General features: G+C 42.1%; 1 protein-coding gene across 5 annotated transcripts; it reads right to left on the bottom strand.

Moving 5' to 3' along the window:
- Positions 1-2,023: 2,023 nt before the first annotated feature.
- LOC141768088 (uncharacterized) lies at positions 2,024-8,533 on the bottom strand. Of its 5 annotated transcripts, none has more exons than XM_074636024.1 (4): positions 8,207-8,533; positions 8,015-8,048; positions 6,147-6,505; positions 2,024-2,940 (listed from the first exon to the last, which is right to left on the bottom strand). In XM_074636024.1, the coding sequence occupies exons 3-4, from the start codon at positions 6,410-6,412 to the stop codon at positions 2,781-2,783; spliced, it is 426 nt and encodes a 141-aa protein (XP_074492125.1). In that variant the 5' UTR covers positions 6,413-6,505; positions 8,015-8,048; positions 8,207-8,533; the 3' UTR covers positions 2,024-2,780. The 5 variants fall into 5 exon arrangements, with proteins under 5 accessions (XP_074492125.1, XP_074492124.1, XP_074492123.1 ...); XM_074636023.1 differs by having other exon boundaries at positions 7,973-8,048; XM_074636022.1 differs by having other exon boundaries at positions 7,973-8,051.
- Positions 8,534-14,031: the final 5,498 nt, after the last annotated feature.

The following is a 14,031-nucleotide window of genomic DNA, read 5'->3' on the forward strand; positions in this document are numbered from 1 at the left end:
CTGAGCGTGCATGTCTTTATCTAAACACTTAGGAGCTGCGCGGAGCAACCTCCTTTTTCAGCCGCTGGCCGCGATACTAACTGAGGCTCAAGTGCTTTAATCAAGGCAACATTATTGGTTCTTGTTAAGGGAGGATTACTCATTCTCCAACCTTATGTTTCCAACTACTCTGCCCTTTTCCCAGTCACAACCTTCAAGCAACCGTCTCTCTCCTCTGCTCTGCTCTGCTGCCATAGCTACTCCATTAGATCACCATTAATTTTCCTGTTAAGATAATAAAGTTAGTATCTACAGTGTGTTAGTACAGATCTCTCCCCTCCGCAGACACATTACACTGCCGCTGTCGCCATGTTCACCCACTAGATGATGGTCGCTTAGTGTCCCGAGATGCACAGACAGACCACAGAGAATCATTACGGCCTGAATGAACACCCACTTGTCTGTGGGTCATTAGGGCTGTGTGTGTGTGTGTGTGTGCGTGTGTGTGTGTGTGTGTGTGTGTACTTGTCCAGCTATCTTTATGAGGACCAACTTGAATTTTAGACCATCATAGTGAGGACATCTTTGAAAATGTCTTCACCTTCGGAGACCTTCAAAGGCCTGTTTGAGGGTTTAGTCTTGGTTTTAAGGTTCAAGTTAGAATTAGGTTTAGCCGTCTGACAGTTTGGGCCCGTCGGTGAGTGTCTGTCGGTCTAGTTTTTGCGATGTGTCCCGCACCGTCGGCTCTAGTCTGCCTGTGTCTGAGGTTTTTCGGCCTATACAGCATGTTGAATCGGCGGTGGAGCTCGTCGGTGAGAGAGTCGCTGATTCAGCTTAAACGAAACAGTGCCCGAGAAGACGTGAGGAAAGCAAGTCAACGAGTAAAGTCAAGAGGAAAAACACAGAAGGCTCTTCTTATTTTCTATCTTCATCTCATCTGATCGTTCCAACCACACGGATATTTTCACAGCGACATGGCCATCTGGAATGAAGCTAAGTGGTGAGTGAGAGTGGTGTAAAAATGGTCGGCAAACGCCGCTTTATTTCACTTATGTATCATAACAACGGCTGTATTCCGGTTTCCCTTTTTTGAATGATGAATACAGACTACCGTCGCCTGCTGGTGTGGAGAGTTATTTCATCTCACGCAGGCACAGAACGTACGTGCTAACTGGCCGTCGGCTGTAGTCTTTGCGATGTGTTCAAGTGCAACTTGTCGGTCAAGACAAAGGAGACGTGAGGCGACTCAATGGGCGGCCTTCGTCGCTACTAGTTCTTTGATGTCGGGTTAGTGTCTCTGGGCCTTTAGGGTATGCATTATGTCAATGAGTGTCCTCACAAAGATCGTTGTACACGGCTGTGTGTGTGGGAGTGTGCGTGTGTTACAGTACCTTGCTCCAGCTGCAGTACAAACTTCATCCTCTAGACTTTTCTCCTGAATCTCAGGAGCCAAAATGACCTGACAAACACACACACTCCATTATCAAACCAATTTCGGCATGACAGCAACCACATGTTATTTCCACATGTGTCTTTCTCCCCAACACACACACACTCACACACACACACACAGTCTGATGTGTGTCTACCTTGGGATAGCACTGACAGAGGCTCCACGCGGTCCCAACACACACCATGGTGACGCCCAGAGCGCACATGGCGGCGTAGATGTGCGGTTGCTCCTGAGTCATGATGAAGAGGCCGACCAACGCCACGCACAGCCCCGCCGTTATCAGCCCGTATCGATACGGCTTCCCCTCGACCATCGCTGCCACCGCTGCTGCCCAACGAAGCTCTTGTTTGTGTAGTCGTAAAGTAGAGTAAAGTAAGGGGAAGGTTTGGTGTTGTGCTGTGTCGAGGCTTGAAGGTGAGGGTGGAGAAAGCTCAGTTAGGGTTCCACTCTGCTGGTTATTACAGCCTGCAGACAGCCTGGTCAGGTCAGGTATAAGATTGCAAGTGTGTGTGTGTGTGTGTGTGTGTGTGTGTGTAGCTGGTAGGTCACCTTGCCTCAAGCTGCTGCCAAAAAGGAGACTCGCTACTGAGCTTCTGAGCTGAGCTGAGTGTTTATGTTTGCTTGGTTTGGACATGATTTTAAAGAAGTCTTTCCTTCTTTTAAATAAACAATCTATCATTTCTAAGAGCGCCGCCACCCACAGAGAGCTCTTCGTTAACTCAAGTTTATAGTAACATCACAACACAGACGCAAACACGGGATACAAAGCTGTACTGTTAACATTCTGCCGTCACTGCTTAAGGCACTTTTGCATTGCAGTAAGCTGCCAACGATCCTTGAGCAAAGTTATGACAGGCAAAGAAGTGCAGATACGAAGAGGAGCTGTGAGGAAAGTTCTTATCGTGTTTGAAGAAGGAGAGACGGTGCTCTGCAGCCACAGTAGTAGGTCACATAAATTCAAGCAGGCCAATAAAATATTCCTAGTTAGGTGTCTCCAGGAGGCTTGCAGCCAAACTGTTGACTTGGTTGTAAAAGTTACATAATGCTGGTCTTAAGAAAGGCCCTTAGAGGAGCAGTCGCAGTGATCATTTCAATTCCTTTCACAGTCAATCACAACATGCACGTTTAGTTGACACAGAGGCCACACCGGGGCTCAGTCCGTACACATATTAAGTCTTTCACCAGCTGCAGTTCTCTTCCTGGTCCGTGGTTTAGTGTTTGTGTTCAGGGCGGCTGTCTTAAGGCACAGAAGAGGCGCCTCGCAGCGAGTTCATCCACAGACCGCTGAGAACCGAACACAACGAAAAGGCACTAACACAAAGTATAGATGTCCACACAGAGTGAGCGGTTAAAGCGGCTCGCTGTGCTCCTGGCTCTTCATCACTGTGTCGTAGGATGGAGGCGGCTCCATGGTCCAGGGCGGCGGGGTGGAGGGGAGGGAGGGTTCAGGGTCCGGAGCCCTGCTGACAGAGTCCTCGGACATCTCTCGACGAATCCGGTCCAACCTCCTGAAGAGGGAGAGAGAGAGAGAGAGAGAGAGAGAGGCAATGACAATAGTACTAATCTCTTTTTCAGTGCTTACACTTCAGTGTTTACATTGCACCTAACATTAAACTTCTATCACTGCTTCCACTCCAACTGATTACACTGTCTCTTATACTGATTATATTTCACCGGCGAACACTTCATCTTTCAGCACTTACATTTCAGCTGACAGTCAACTTCTTTCAAGGATTTAATTTCATCTAACACTTCAACGTGTCCTCATACAACAGTTCGTATGATATCTTATTAAAAGTTTGTTATTTTCGTGCGTTTTCCTACAAATGTCCAGCAACACGGGCGATCAGTGCGCCTGTGCAAGCCCCTGTAGTGTTTAGACAACAAAGCGAAAAGATCGTGGTTTGGGTTTAAATAACTACAGACAAAAACACGGACAACGCCGTGGTAGCGACCTGTCAATCACAAGGTAGCCCCGCCCTAAAGCATCCCCTGCTTTATGGTCTATTTGACTCTAAATGGGACCATAATTTACTAAATGAACATCATGCTGTATTGAAGAAGACTTGAAACTAGCGATTGAGACCATAAACTCATGGCTCATTTTCTCATGGACTTCTATACTATCAGACTTCTTTATGCAACCAGAGGAGTCGCCCCCTGCTGGCTGTTAGAAAGAATGCAGGTTTAAGCCTCTTCAGCATTGGCTTCACTTCTGTGTGAAAACAGCCTGAACATTTGAACTCTATTCAGCATTTCCACTGCAACTTCTTTCAGCAACTATATCGATATCTTACAACCTCAACTCCTCTCAGCACCTACACTTTTATTTAAAATCCAACTGCTGTCAGTTCATACACTTCGTTCATCTTTCCATTACAAACACCCTTACTCGTCCTACAGTTAATACTCCTTCAGCTGTTCCTTAACTCAAAGCTTTCCCTGCCTTCACACCGCATCTCCTTCAGACAATGCATTCTGCTGTTTGCATATTATTCTCCTGTGATGATTTTATGTCATCATCCTCTAATGAGAAACATTATATATGAGATAGTTCAGGTTTAGATCGGTCTGAGTTTTGTGTCTGCAGGTAGAAAAAGCCTCTGTGATGGATGGGTCTGCTGGCGTCGCTCTTCCTCGCTGCTGGACGATGAGCAGAGCGTGTCTTGTTTAATTCTGCAGGCTATCGTAGATTACCTCAGACAATGCCAGGGAGAGTCTGTCAGCCACATGCATATGTGTGTGTCTGCTGTTCTCTCCGTGACCTACTTCTCTAATCAGCCTATAATCATAAAATGTGCTGCTTTACAATTCTCAGTGTCCACAAGTCCAGTGTTTTCAAGCTCCTAATGCGGGTTCATCGCTCTTTGCCAAACTGTGCACTGAAACTAATATGTGGAAGTTCAACAACGAGAGCGTTTGTCAGCTCAGCTCCCTGGATGGTGTGTTCTGGTACTTGTCTGTATGTGCGTTTATTTATCTTCAACAACACAAGGGAAGCCTGGAAAGTTCTCTGCTTCCAATGTTTAGGACAGCAGGGTTTGTTTATCTTTAGAAAAAAAGGGTTTCCTACGGTCGTTGCCCTCTGAGCCAGAGGTTTACAACTTTTGTAGCCACGCTATGACAATATCGGCCGGTTGGTCAGTGGGTCCAGACAGAAATATGTCAACAAATATTGGATGGATTTTTTTTATAGTGAAATACAAGATGAATCCTACTTACTTTGGTGATCCCCTGACTTTTCTTCAAGCGCCACCATGAGGTTGATATTTGTGGTTTTGAGTAAAATATCTTATCAACTATTGGATGGATTACCATGACACCTAACCTGACCTGATTACGTCATCACGGTTTTGGTCGTGTACCTCTGAATTTTTGCGCGCAGCATGGACACCTTTGAGGGAAGACTGGCCAAGCAGGTTGGCCTGTACAGACATCTCTACAACTGTTCATTGAGAGACCACAGGGACAGTCACATGACATTAAACTCTTGGAAAGAAATAGGCAACACACTGGAGAAAGAAGAAGCTTATTGCTGCAGGCTGTGAAAGAATATGAGAGATCGCTTTGTAAAAGCAAAAAAAAAAAGTTCTCATGGAAAGAGTGGCGACCCGAGGGGAAGCACCGAGAGACAGAAAATAATTTAGACTTGGAGGTAAGCGACAGTAATAATTACAGTACACAAACGCAATGTTTGGCGGTACGTACGTCAGTGTTTACTACTGTTGCCAGGAAGCCTACTTTCCTTTCCGGTAACACTTGTTGACGTCTTGCTTATCCACAGAATACTTTGTTTGTGCGCCTCCTGGCGTTTCGGAGCATATTGCAACGAACATCGCGATGAGCATAACGCCACGGTGTCTCACGCGAGTATAAACAAAGCTTTACACAGAACCATCTGAGAAGCCGTTATTGGAAACTGTTTGGAAAGTGCAGGCACTTTCAAGAAATATTTGGCAGGTGATTAGTTGAACCATCTGTCAATGTTACTTAGGTTTAGGAAAAGATCGACTTGGTTATGTTTAGACAACAAAACTACTTAGTTAGGTTTGGGAAAAGATTGTGGGTTGGCTTAAAATAACACTGAAATGCCGTAACTTAAGCACGGAAGTTCCGTGACAAAAACTACTTGGTTAGCTTTAGAAAAAGATCGTGGTTTGTGTAAAAATAACTCTGGAAGTGACGTAACTTGGGGACACGGACATCGATCTCCTGGGTGAAAGCAAGCCCCCATGAAGAGCGCCGGGCTGTGAAGCAAATTTTCGTATTGGCCAAACGGCGGTACTACAACTTCCGTGTGCGTCACGTGATGCCATCCAGAGTTATTTTCCTTCCTCCGTTCATGTGGAGGCGGAGTTAAAGGAAACGCTACTGCACCTGCTCTACAGGCTCAATGGATGCAGAAGATCACCGGATGACCCGGGTACTTTATCACTCGGCAGTCGAGCCATTTTGGCTTCATGCGCCACTGAGCAACTCTCATAGGAATGAACGGGAGCCTCCAACGCTGTATCCAGTTCTCTTTATACATCCATGGGTGAAAGTCCTTTGTTTTTTGACCCACACATCCACCCCAACCTCCTCCCTATGCGGCGTTCACCGCTCTCTATACTTCCCAGTTCACAAAAATTGGAAATTCGTGGCCATGTACGCGAATCAATACATTAAAATTGGTGACTATTTCACCGGGCTGGCTCCTCCGTGCAATGTGTACCTTTGTATAGCCAGGGCCTGCTGCGGGCTGAAGCGTGTGCCGGTGCGCGGGTGCAGCAGGAAGTGTCCGGGCACCGCCACATGGAGGTTCTTCATGGCCATGCAGAGTCCACTGACTAGCAGGGCCACGCCCCCCAGGCCCAGGAACAGCCCGACTCCAAACAGAGGAGCAGACTGGTAGGGCAGGCCCAAGCACAGGGCCACGACACCCCCGACGGTCAGCAGCAGCATGCCCAGGCACAGCAGCAGGCCCTGGGGCAGCGGCATCTCTCCGGGAAAGGTCACTTCTTCTTCCAGCTACAACAGCTGCTGCACCTCAGTCTCAGTGGCGGCCGGCCAATAGAGGGCGCTACGCCCTCCCTGAGTCACACACAAAAAAACATTACTAATACTACTACTACTACTACTAATAATAATAATAATAATACAAATTATACAAATTGTAAATATTTGTGTTTTAAATATGGAATGCACCCAGTAATATGTGAAATTTGATTGTAGTGTGATTATATTTTGTATTAATAATCTGAATCTGTAAAGTAACTAAAGTTGTCAGATAAATGTAGTGGAGTAAAAAGTCTAATATTTCCCTCTGAGATGTAGTTGAGTAAACGTAGAAAGTAGCAGAACACGGAAATACTCAAGTAAAGTAGAAGTACCTCAAAATTGTATTTAAGTATTTAGTTACATTCCACCACTGAGTACATTTTATACTGTTGTGTTTTTCAAAGCATTATTTACTCTTCCTGTTGGAATAAAATAATTGTTGATTATTTAACTGCAAAGTAGTAATGTGTTTTTGATACCTTTGCTTTTTTTGCATTAAAGGTCCCATATTATAAAAAAGTGAGATTTTTTATATTATAAAGCAGGCTTAAGTCCTATATAAATACCGTGAAAGTATCGAAACACTCAATCCACAAGGAAATACACACAGCCCGTATTCAAAAACTCTGCATTTGAAACAAGCTGTCAGGATTTCTGCCCATTCGTGATGTCACGAATATACAATATTTAGACCATTACACAGATTTAAACGTAAACATTATAAATGTGTCCCAGTTTATTCCTGGTTGCAGTGTATGTGAATGTCATCAGCTGACAAGAAGTACACATGGACCCAAGCTGTTGCCTAGTAACGCAATTCTGTTGCAATTCCATCGCAATTCTGTCGAAATGCGCTAAAACGGAGCGTTTCAGACAGAAGGTAAATACAGGTATATCAGGCTGACAGTAAGAGGAAAATTAAGTTTTTTTTTAACATTACAGCATGTAAACATTTTCTAGTAGAAACACAAAATACAAGTATGAACCTGAAAATGAACACAATATGGGACATTTACTTTCTTAAATGATTATAACTCGTCAATTTCATCAACATTTATAAAGTGATGATGGATTTGCTATGCGAATGCAGATACATAATATGATCATTTTTTTTGTAACAACTTAATTAATTTACTATAATAGTGTTAGAGCCGAAATAGACTTTTTGGTTATTGTGGTTAAATAAATGTAATTCATGGTGCAAGCGGGAGAGCAAAGAGGTTTTTGACCACAGTGAAAATGTTGGTTTTGAAATGCTAATGTCATCAGCTGCATGAAGTACACATGGACCCAAGCTGTTGCCTAGCAACGCAATTCTGTTGCAATTCCGTCGAAACAGAGTGTTTCAGACAGAGGGTGAATACAGGTATTTTCAGGCAGACAGTATGAGGAAAATAACGTGTTTTTTTAACATTACAGCATGTAAACATGTTCTAGTAGAAACACAAAATACAAGTATGAATTTGAAAATGAGCATAATATGGGACCTTTAAATCATACCAGGATGTTTGCTGAAATTGATTGGAAGTGGCACAGCCCTACCTAGAAACATTTCCACCAGCTGCCACTGCTCAGTCTGCTGGAAGAGAGAGAGAGATGAGAGGAGAGATGGATCACAGCATCCAAACACTACTACTACTGAGCGTAACAGAGGAAGCCAAAGCAAAAGTGACACCAGAGGGAATAAGGCGGATATGCAACACTGTGCCATAAGCATCGATCCTCTCTCTCTACCTGATAGGAAGTCTCAGCCGATGAAAGCGTGTAACATTCCTCCTCTTCATCAACTTTTCAATCCGCTCAAAACAAAAACAGCTTCTCCTCCTCTTCCTCTCCAGTCCGTGTGTCAGGCTGCCGCGCCTCTCTCATTATTTATGTGCTCTTCTGCAGCTTTGCGTTTTCTCTCCTCTCCAACAGCAGCAGCAGCACAAGAAGAAGCATATCCGGTTCTGGAGAGGAGTATAGTTGATGTCTCGCATGTGGGCCGGGCACTGTTTGGTTCTCCTCCAGCTGCAGATCAGCAGCAGCAGCAGTCTGTGTGAGGAAGTGTAGGATTTTTTTATGAGGAAGGGTTTCCAGTGACGAGGAATGGAGGAGGAGGGTCTGAACAATGTCACTTCTTCTCTGTTTGGGCAGCAAGCTGTTTGCACAAAGAGAGAATTATAGTTCCCTCTGTTTGTTTTTAGAGCCTGAAGTGTAACTCTGCTGGGAGGTGGAGTAGCTTCACTGGCCTACATTTGACTAAAGAGGAACTGTTATTGATTATGAAGAAGCTGGAGAGGTTCAATCACAAATCAATTATCATGAACCTTCATTTGACAGCACAATAGATGCTTCAAAATATTGGAAATATGGATTTAATCTGCCTTTATCTCTCAAGCCCTCAGTTGCTCTTAAAACTTGTAAATGTCCCCTTAAAGACAAAAAATCGGAGATTTCCAGAATAAAGTCGTAATATTACGAGAAAAAAGTCATAACATTACGAGAATAAAGACGTAACATTACAATGAAGTCATAACTTTACGAGAAAAAAAGTCGGAATATTACAAGAATAAAGCTGTAACTTTACGAGAAAAAAAATCGTAATATTATGAGAATAAAGCTGTAACTTAACGAGAAATAAGTCTTAATATTACAAGAATAAAGCTGTAACTTAACGAGAAATAAGTCGTAATATTACAAGAATAAAGCTGTAACTTAACGAGAAAAAAGTCGTAATATTACGAGAATAAAGCTATAACTTTACGAGAAAAAAATCTTAATATTACGAGAATAAAGTCATAACTTTACGAGAAAAAAAGTCGGAAAATTGCGAGAATAAAGCTATAACTTTCCGAGAAAAAAAAATCATAATATTACGAGAATAACGTTATAACTTCACGAGGAAAAAAAGTAGTAATATTACGAGAACAAAGTTATAACTTTACAAGAAAAAAAGCCGTAATATTATGAGAATAAGTCAACTTTACGAGAAAAAAAGAAAATAACATGTAAATTACTACTTTATAATATTATGACTTTATTCTTGTAATATTACAACTTTTTTTATCGTAATATTACAACTTTTTTTCTTGTTAACCTCTGATTTTATTTTTTTCTCAATGTGGCTCTAATACTCCGTCGTACGTTAGACCTACAACAATAATTAATAAAAATGTAAGCAAAAAACAGTTATTCATTTCCATTTTTTAAAAATCCACACGGAGCCACTGAAGAGGAGCTAAAGTGCTGCATGTGGCTCCGGAGCCGCAGGTTGTTGACCTCTGGACTAAGAGGAACTATTATTGATTATGAATAAGCACATGGAGAGGTTCAATCACAAATCAATTATCATGAACCTTCATTTGAAAGCCGATCTCTCAATTTCTCACATATACAGTAGATGCTTCAAAATATTGGAAATATGGATTTAATCTACCTTTTTCTCTCGAGCCCTCAGTTTCTCTTAAACTTGTAAATTTCCCCGCAAATATGATTAAAAATTAAATAATAATTAATAATTTAATTAAGTTGCCTAAACCTAACCAAGTCAATCTTTTCCTAAACGTAACTAAGTAGTTTGTTTCCTAAACCTAACCAAGTTGATATTTTCTGAAATCAACTAAGTAGTTTGTTTCCTAAACCTAACCAAGTTGATCTTTTCCTAAACCTGGTGCTCTGTTTGTTTTTTGTTTCCAAACGAAAAACGAAAAAAACAAATTAAAAAAACGATCCGATTTAGTTTCTTCAAGTTTCTTTCTGTCATTTTCTCTTTTGAATCGAAGTGCGGAGAACGGCAGTCACGTGACCAGGAAGTGAAGGCAAACATGTCAAAATAAAAGCCAAGAAGATAGTTTGGTCATTCTATAAAAGTGTAACATTATTTAAGCACAGGATCAAAGTAACAGTAGAAGACAAATAGGCTAAATAAATACACAAATAAATACATACATAGATATTTTTTTGTTTTGTTCTTTTCATTAACACATGAATGTCTTTTATCCAAAAAGTGTGTGATAAATTACAGGGAGGGTCTCTACAGATGTTATACAACAGGGGGTCTCTACAGATGTTATACAGAATTCTCACATAATTGACAATTTTCTCTCTCACACCCTTACTATGGGCTGTTTCTTTATGTCGGCAGGTGAGAAGCACTATGTGGCTAATCCTTTCAACACACCTGACACTTCCACCTGATCCCCTGCACTCCATTAGGAAGACTGTAGCCGAGTAGTTCTACATCATGATAATGATGATTTTTCAACCAGCGATTATGACATTAATGCCAGCTAGACAGAATAAAGCTCTGTCTGTCATGACAATAGTACTGTACTGAAGGCCACTTCATCACTCCAGATACTGTAGATTTAACTGATACCTGCTGTCTTCAGATGGCTGTAAAGAGTCACCCGAGTAAAGGAAAGGCTTTCAGTACAGTTCTATTGTCATGACAGACAGAGCTTTATTCTGTCTAGCTGGCATTAATGTCATAACCACTGGTTGAAAAATCAGCCTTATCATGATGTCGAACAAATTAACTAAATTACATATTATACCAAATAGACTAGAAATGATTGAAAAGCATCATAAACCACCAAACAGAATACAGAAAGTTAGTGATTTCAGTTTTTTAGTGAACTCAGGCTGATTAATCCTCATATTAGACTATGATGTCTGAAGGTTGGCAAACATGCTGATCAACCATACTTCTCTATCATTGACCAGGATTATTGACTTGACTTTTCATCTATTAATGCGTCAAAATTCAAAATTTGACTGAAAAGAAAATCCTTGGGGATTGAGGAGTGGTGACCTCTGACCCCTACGGTGGGTAACGTCACAGAAGGCCTACTCATAAAATGCACTGACTTCACTGATACCGAATCTCCCTCCAAACTAAATTGTAAAGCTGACGGCCCCTCAATATGATCTGATCAATACAATACAATACAACCTTATTGTCCACCAGGCTGGAAATTTGTCTTCAGCTCACAAAACACAGAAAACAACAGACATTAAAAACCAGACAGCAGTTAGTAAAAAACAGAGACAGGTTATGTTACACATTAAAACAGTTCATGTCAGTGTCTGTGGCTCAGATCTGCTCAGTCACTGTGTTGAGTTTAGAATATTGATGGCATTTGGGATGAAAGACTTTTTAAACACATGTTTAGTTGCCAGAGGGGCTCTATAGCTCCTCCCGACTGGCTGCAGAGAGGATGGGAGCTATCTGCCAGGATTTTCCTCGCTTTCTTCCTCGTCCTTTCTGTAAAAAGTTGAGTCAAGGGCTTTTGGGGTTTACCACCTATTTTGCCTGCCATTGACACAATCCTAGACAGTTTATTCTTCTATCTACAGTGTAGGTGACCGTACCAGGCAGGAAGGTTAAAGGTTAAAACACTCTCAACAATAGTTTTGTACACTAATTCTAAAATCTGCCGGCTGACACCGAGGCCACTAAGTTTCCTTAGAAGATAAAGTTGCTGTGAGCATCTCTTGAAAATATACTCTGTATTTACAGAGAAGCTCACCTGGGTGTTGTTGGATTTATTATGTACAAAAGTGCTTACAATGACCTGCAATAACCTGACTGTTGGATTTGTTGTGAATGGAGTGATTGCGAGGAAAGGGAGGAGGCAGGTGCTGTTCTTTTTGCAAGGTCAAGAAGAGGAAGGAGTCAGAAGGAGATAACAAAGAAGAAGATATGCAGCAAAAATATCACGTGTCATAAGCTCATGAATATTACTATTGTGTAAACCATGAATAGGCTGGATCAGGGATAGCTCGGGGTTCAGACTTCGCGAACTGACCCATGCACTGTATGTTGTCAGGGACACGTTGATTGGATCCAGATATCTGTAAACTCTTTTATTTTTACTTATGCAACATTGATTGTTCGGAATAAATTGAATCATTATGCTTTAACTCATCTGTTTGGAAAATCTCTTTGTCACACAAGATTAACCAACACGTAACTGTGCCCTGACCTCTTGGAGGTAGAGGGCCGGTTCCTTCAGAACTCAGGCTGATTAATCCTCATATTAGACTATGATGTCTGAAGGTTGGCAAACATGCTGATCAACCATACTTATCTATCATTGACCATGTTTATTGACTTGACTTTTCATCTATAAATGCGTCAAAATTGAAAATTTGACTGAAAAGAAAATCCTTGGGGATTGAGGAGTGGTGACCTCTGACCCCTACGGTGGGTAACGTCACAGAAGGCCCACTCATAAAATGCACTGACTTCACTGGTACCGAATCTCCCTCCAAACTAAATTGTAAAGCTGACGGCCCCTCAATACGAACTGATCAATACAATCAAACTTTATTGTCCACCAGGGTGGATTTTTCTCTTCGGCTCACAAAACACAGAAAACAACAGACAGCAGTTAGTAAAAAACAGAGACAGGTTATGTTACACATTAAAAACAGTTCATGTCAGTGTCTGTGGCTCAGATCTGCTCAGTCACTGTGTTGAGTTAAGAGTATTGATGGCATTTGGGATGAAAGACTTTTTAAACACATGTTTAGTTGCCAGAGGGGCTCTATAGCGCCTCCCGACTGGCTGCAGAGAGGATGGGAGCTATCTGCCAGAATGCTCCTCGCTTTCTTCCTCGTCCTTTCTGTAAAAAGTTGAGTCAAGGGCTTTTGGGGTTTACCACCTATTTTGCCTGCCATTGACACAATCCTAGACAGTTTATTCTTCTATCTACAGTGTAGGTGACCGTACCAGGCAGGAAGGTTAAAGGTTAAAATCCTCTCACCAATAGTTTTGTACACTAATTCTAAAATCTGCCGGCTGACACCGAGGCCACTAAGTTTCCTTAGAAGATAAAGTCGCTGTGAGCATCTCTTGAAGATATACTCTGTATTTTCAGAGAAGCTCACCTGGGTGTCCAGGACTGTACCGAGGTATTTAAAGTGTTCCACAGTTTCAACATGTTGGCCATCAAGTGAAACTGGCTCTGTGATCAAATGTTGTTTTGTGCAGCACATGATTAATTCTTTCGTCTCGGCCACATTGATTTCTAGCTGGCTAGTGTGACACCGTGTTTGAAGGGCTGTAGTGTGGGCCAGATAGGCAGCTTCACCTAGTGGGCCTGTTTCCTGTAAAAGACCAACTAAGGCCATGTCATCCACATACTTAAACAGTCTAAAATGTTTCTCATTGATCATAAATTCATTAGTAAAAAGAGAGAATAGCACAGAGGAAAGAACACAGCCTTGTGGGCAGCACGTCTGATATGTTCTCCCTGACACAGACCCTCTGATCCACACAACTAACCCTGTGTTGATGTTGAGATCAAGGAGCCTTTTCAGGAGAATATGCGTCTTCATTGAGTTAAAAGCTGAGCTAAAATCCACAAATAAAGCTCTGGCATAACCTTTAGGATGCATAAGGTGTTTTGTGGACGGTGTTAAGCAGTCAGCACAGCGTCGTCTGGGACTCTGTCGCTCTTATTTAAGCGAACTGGAGCAGATCTAGCTTAGTAGCCACTGTGCTGGTCAGGTGGCTGGCAAGAACTCGTTCCATGGTTTTACACAATATGGAGGTTATTGCGATGGGCCAA

This window comes from Sebastes fasciatus, chromosome 5, assembly GCF_043250625.1.
Source record: "Sebastes fasciatus isolate fSebFas1 chromosome 5, fSebFas1.pri, whole genome shotgun sequence".
NCBI lineage: Eukaryota > Metazoa > Chordata > Actinopteri > Perciformes > Sebastidae > Sebastes > Sebastes fasciatus.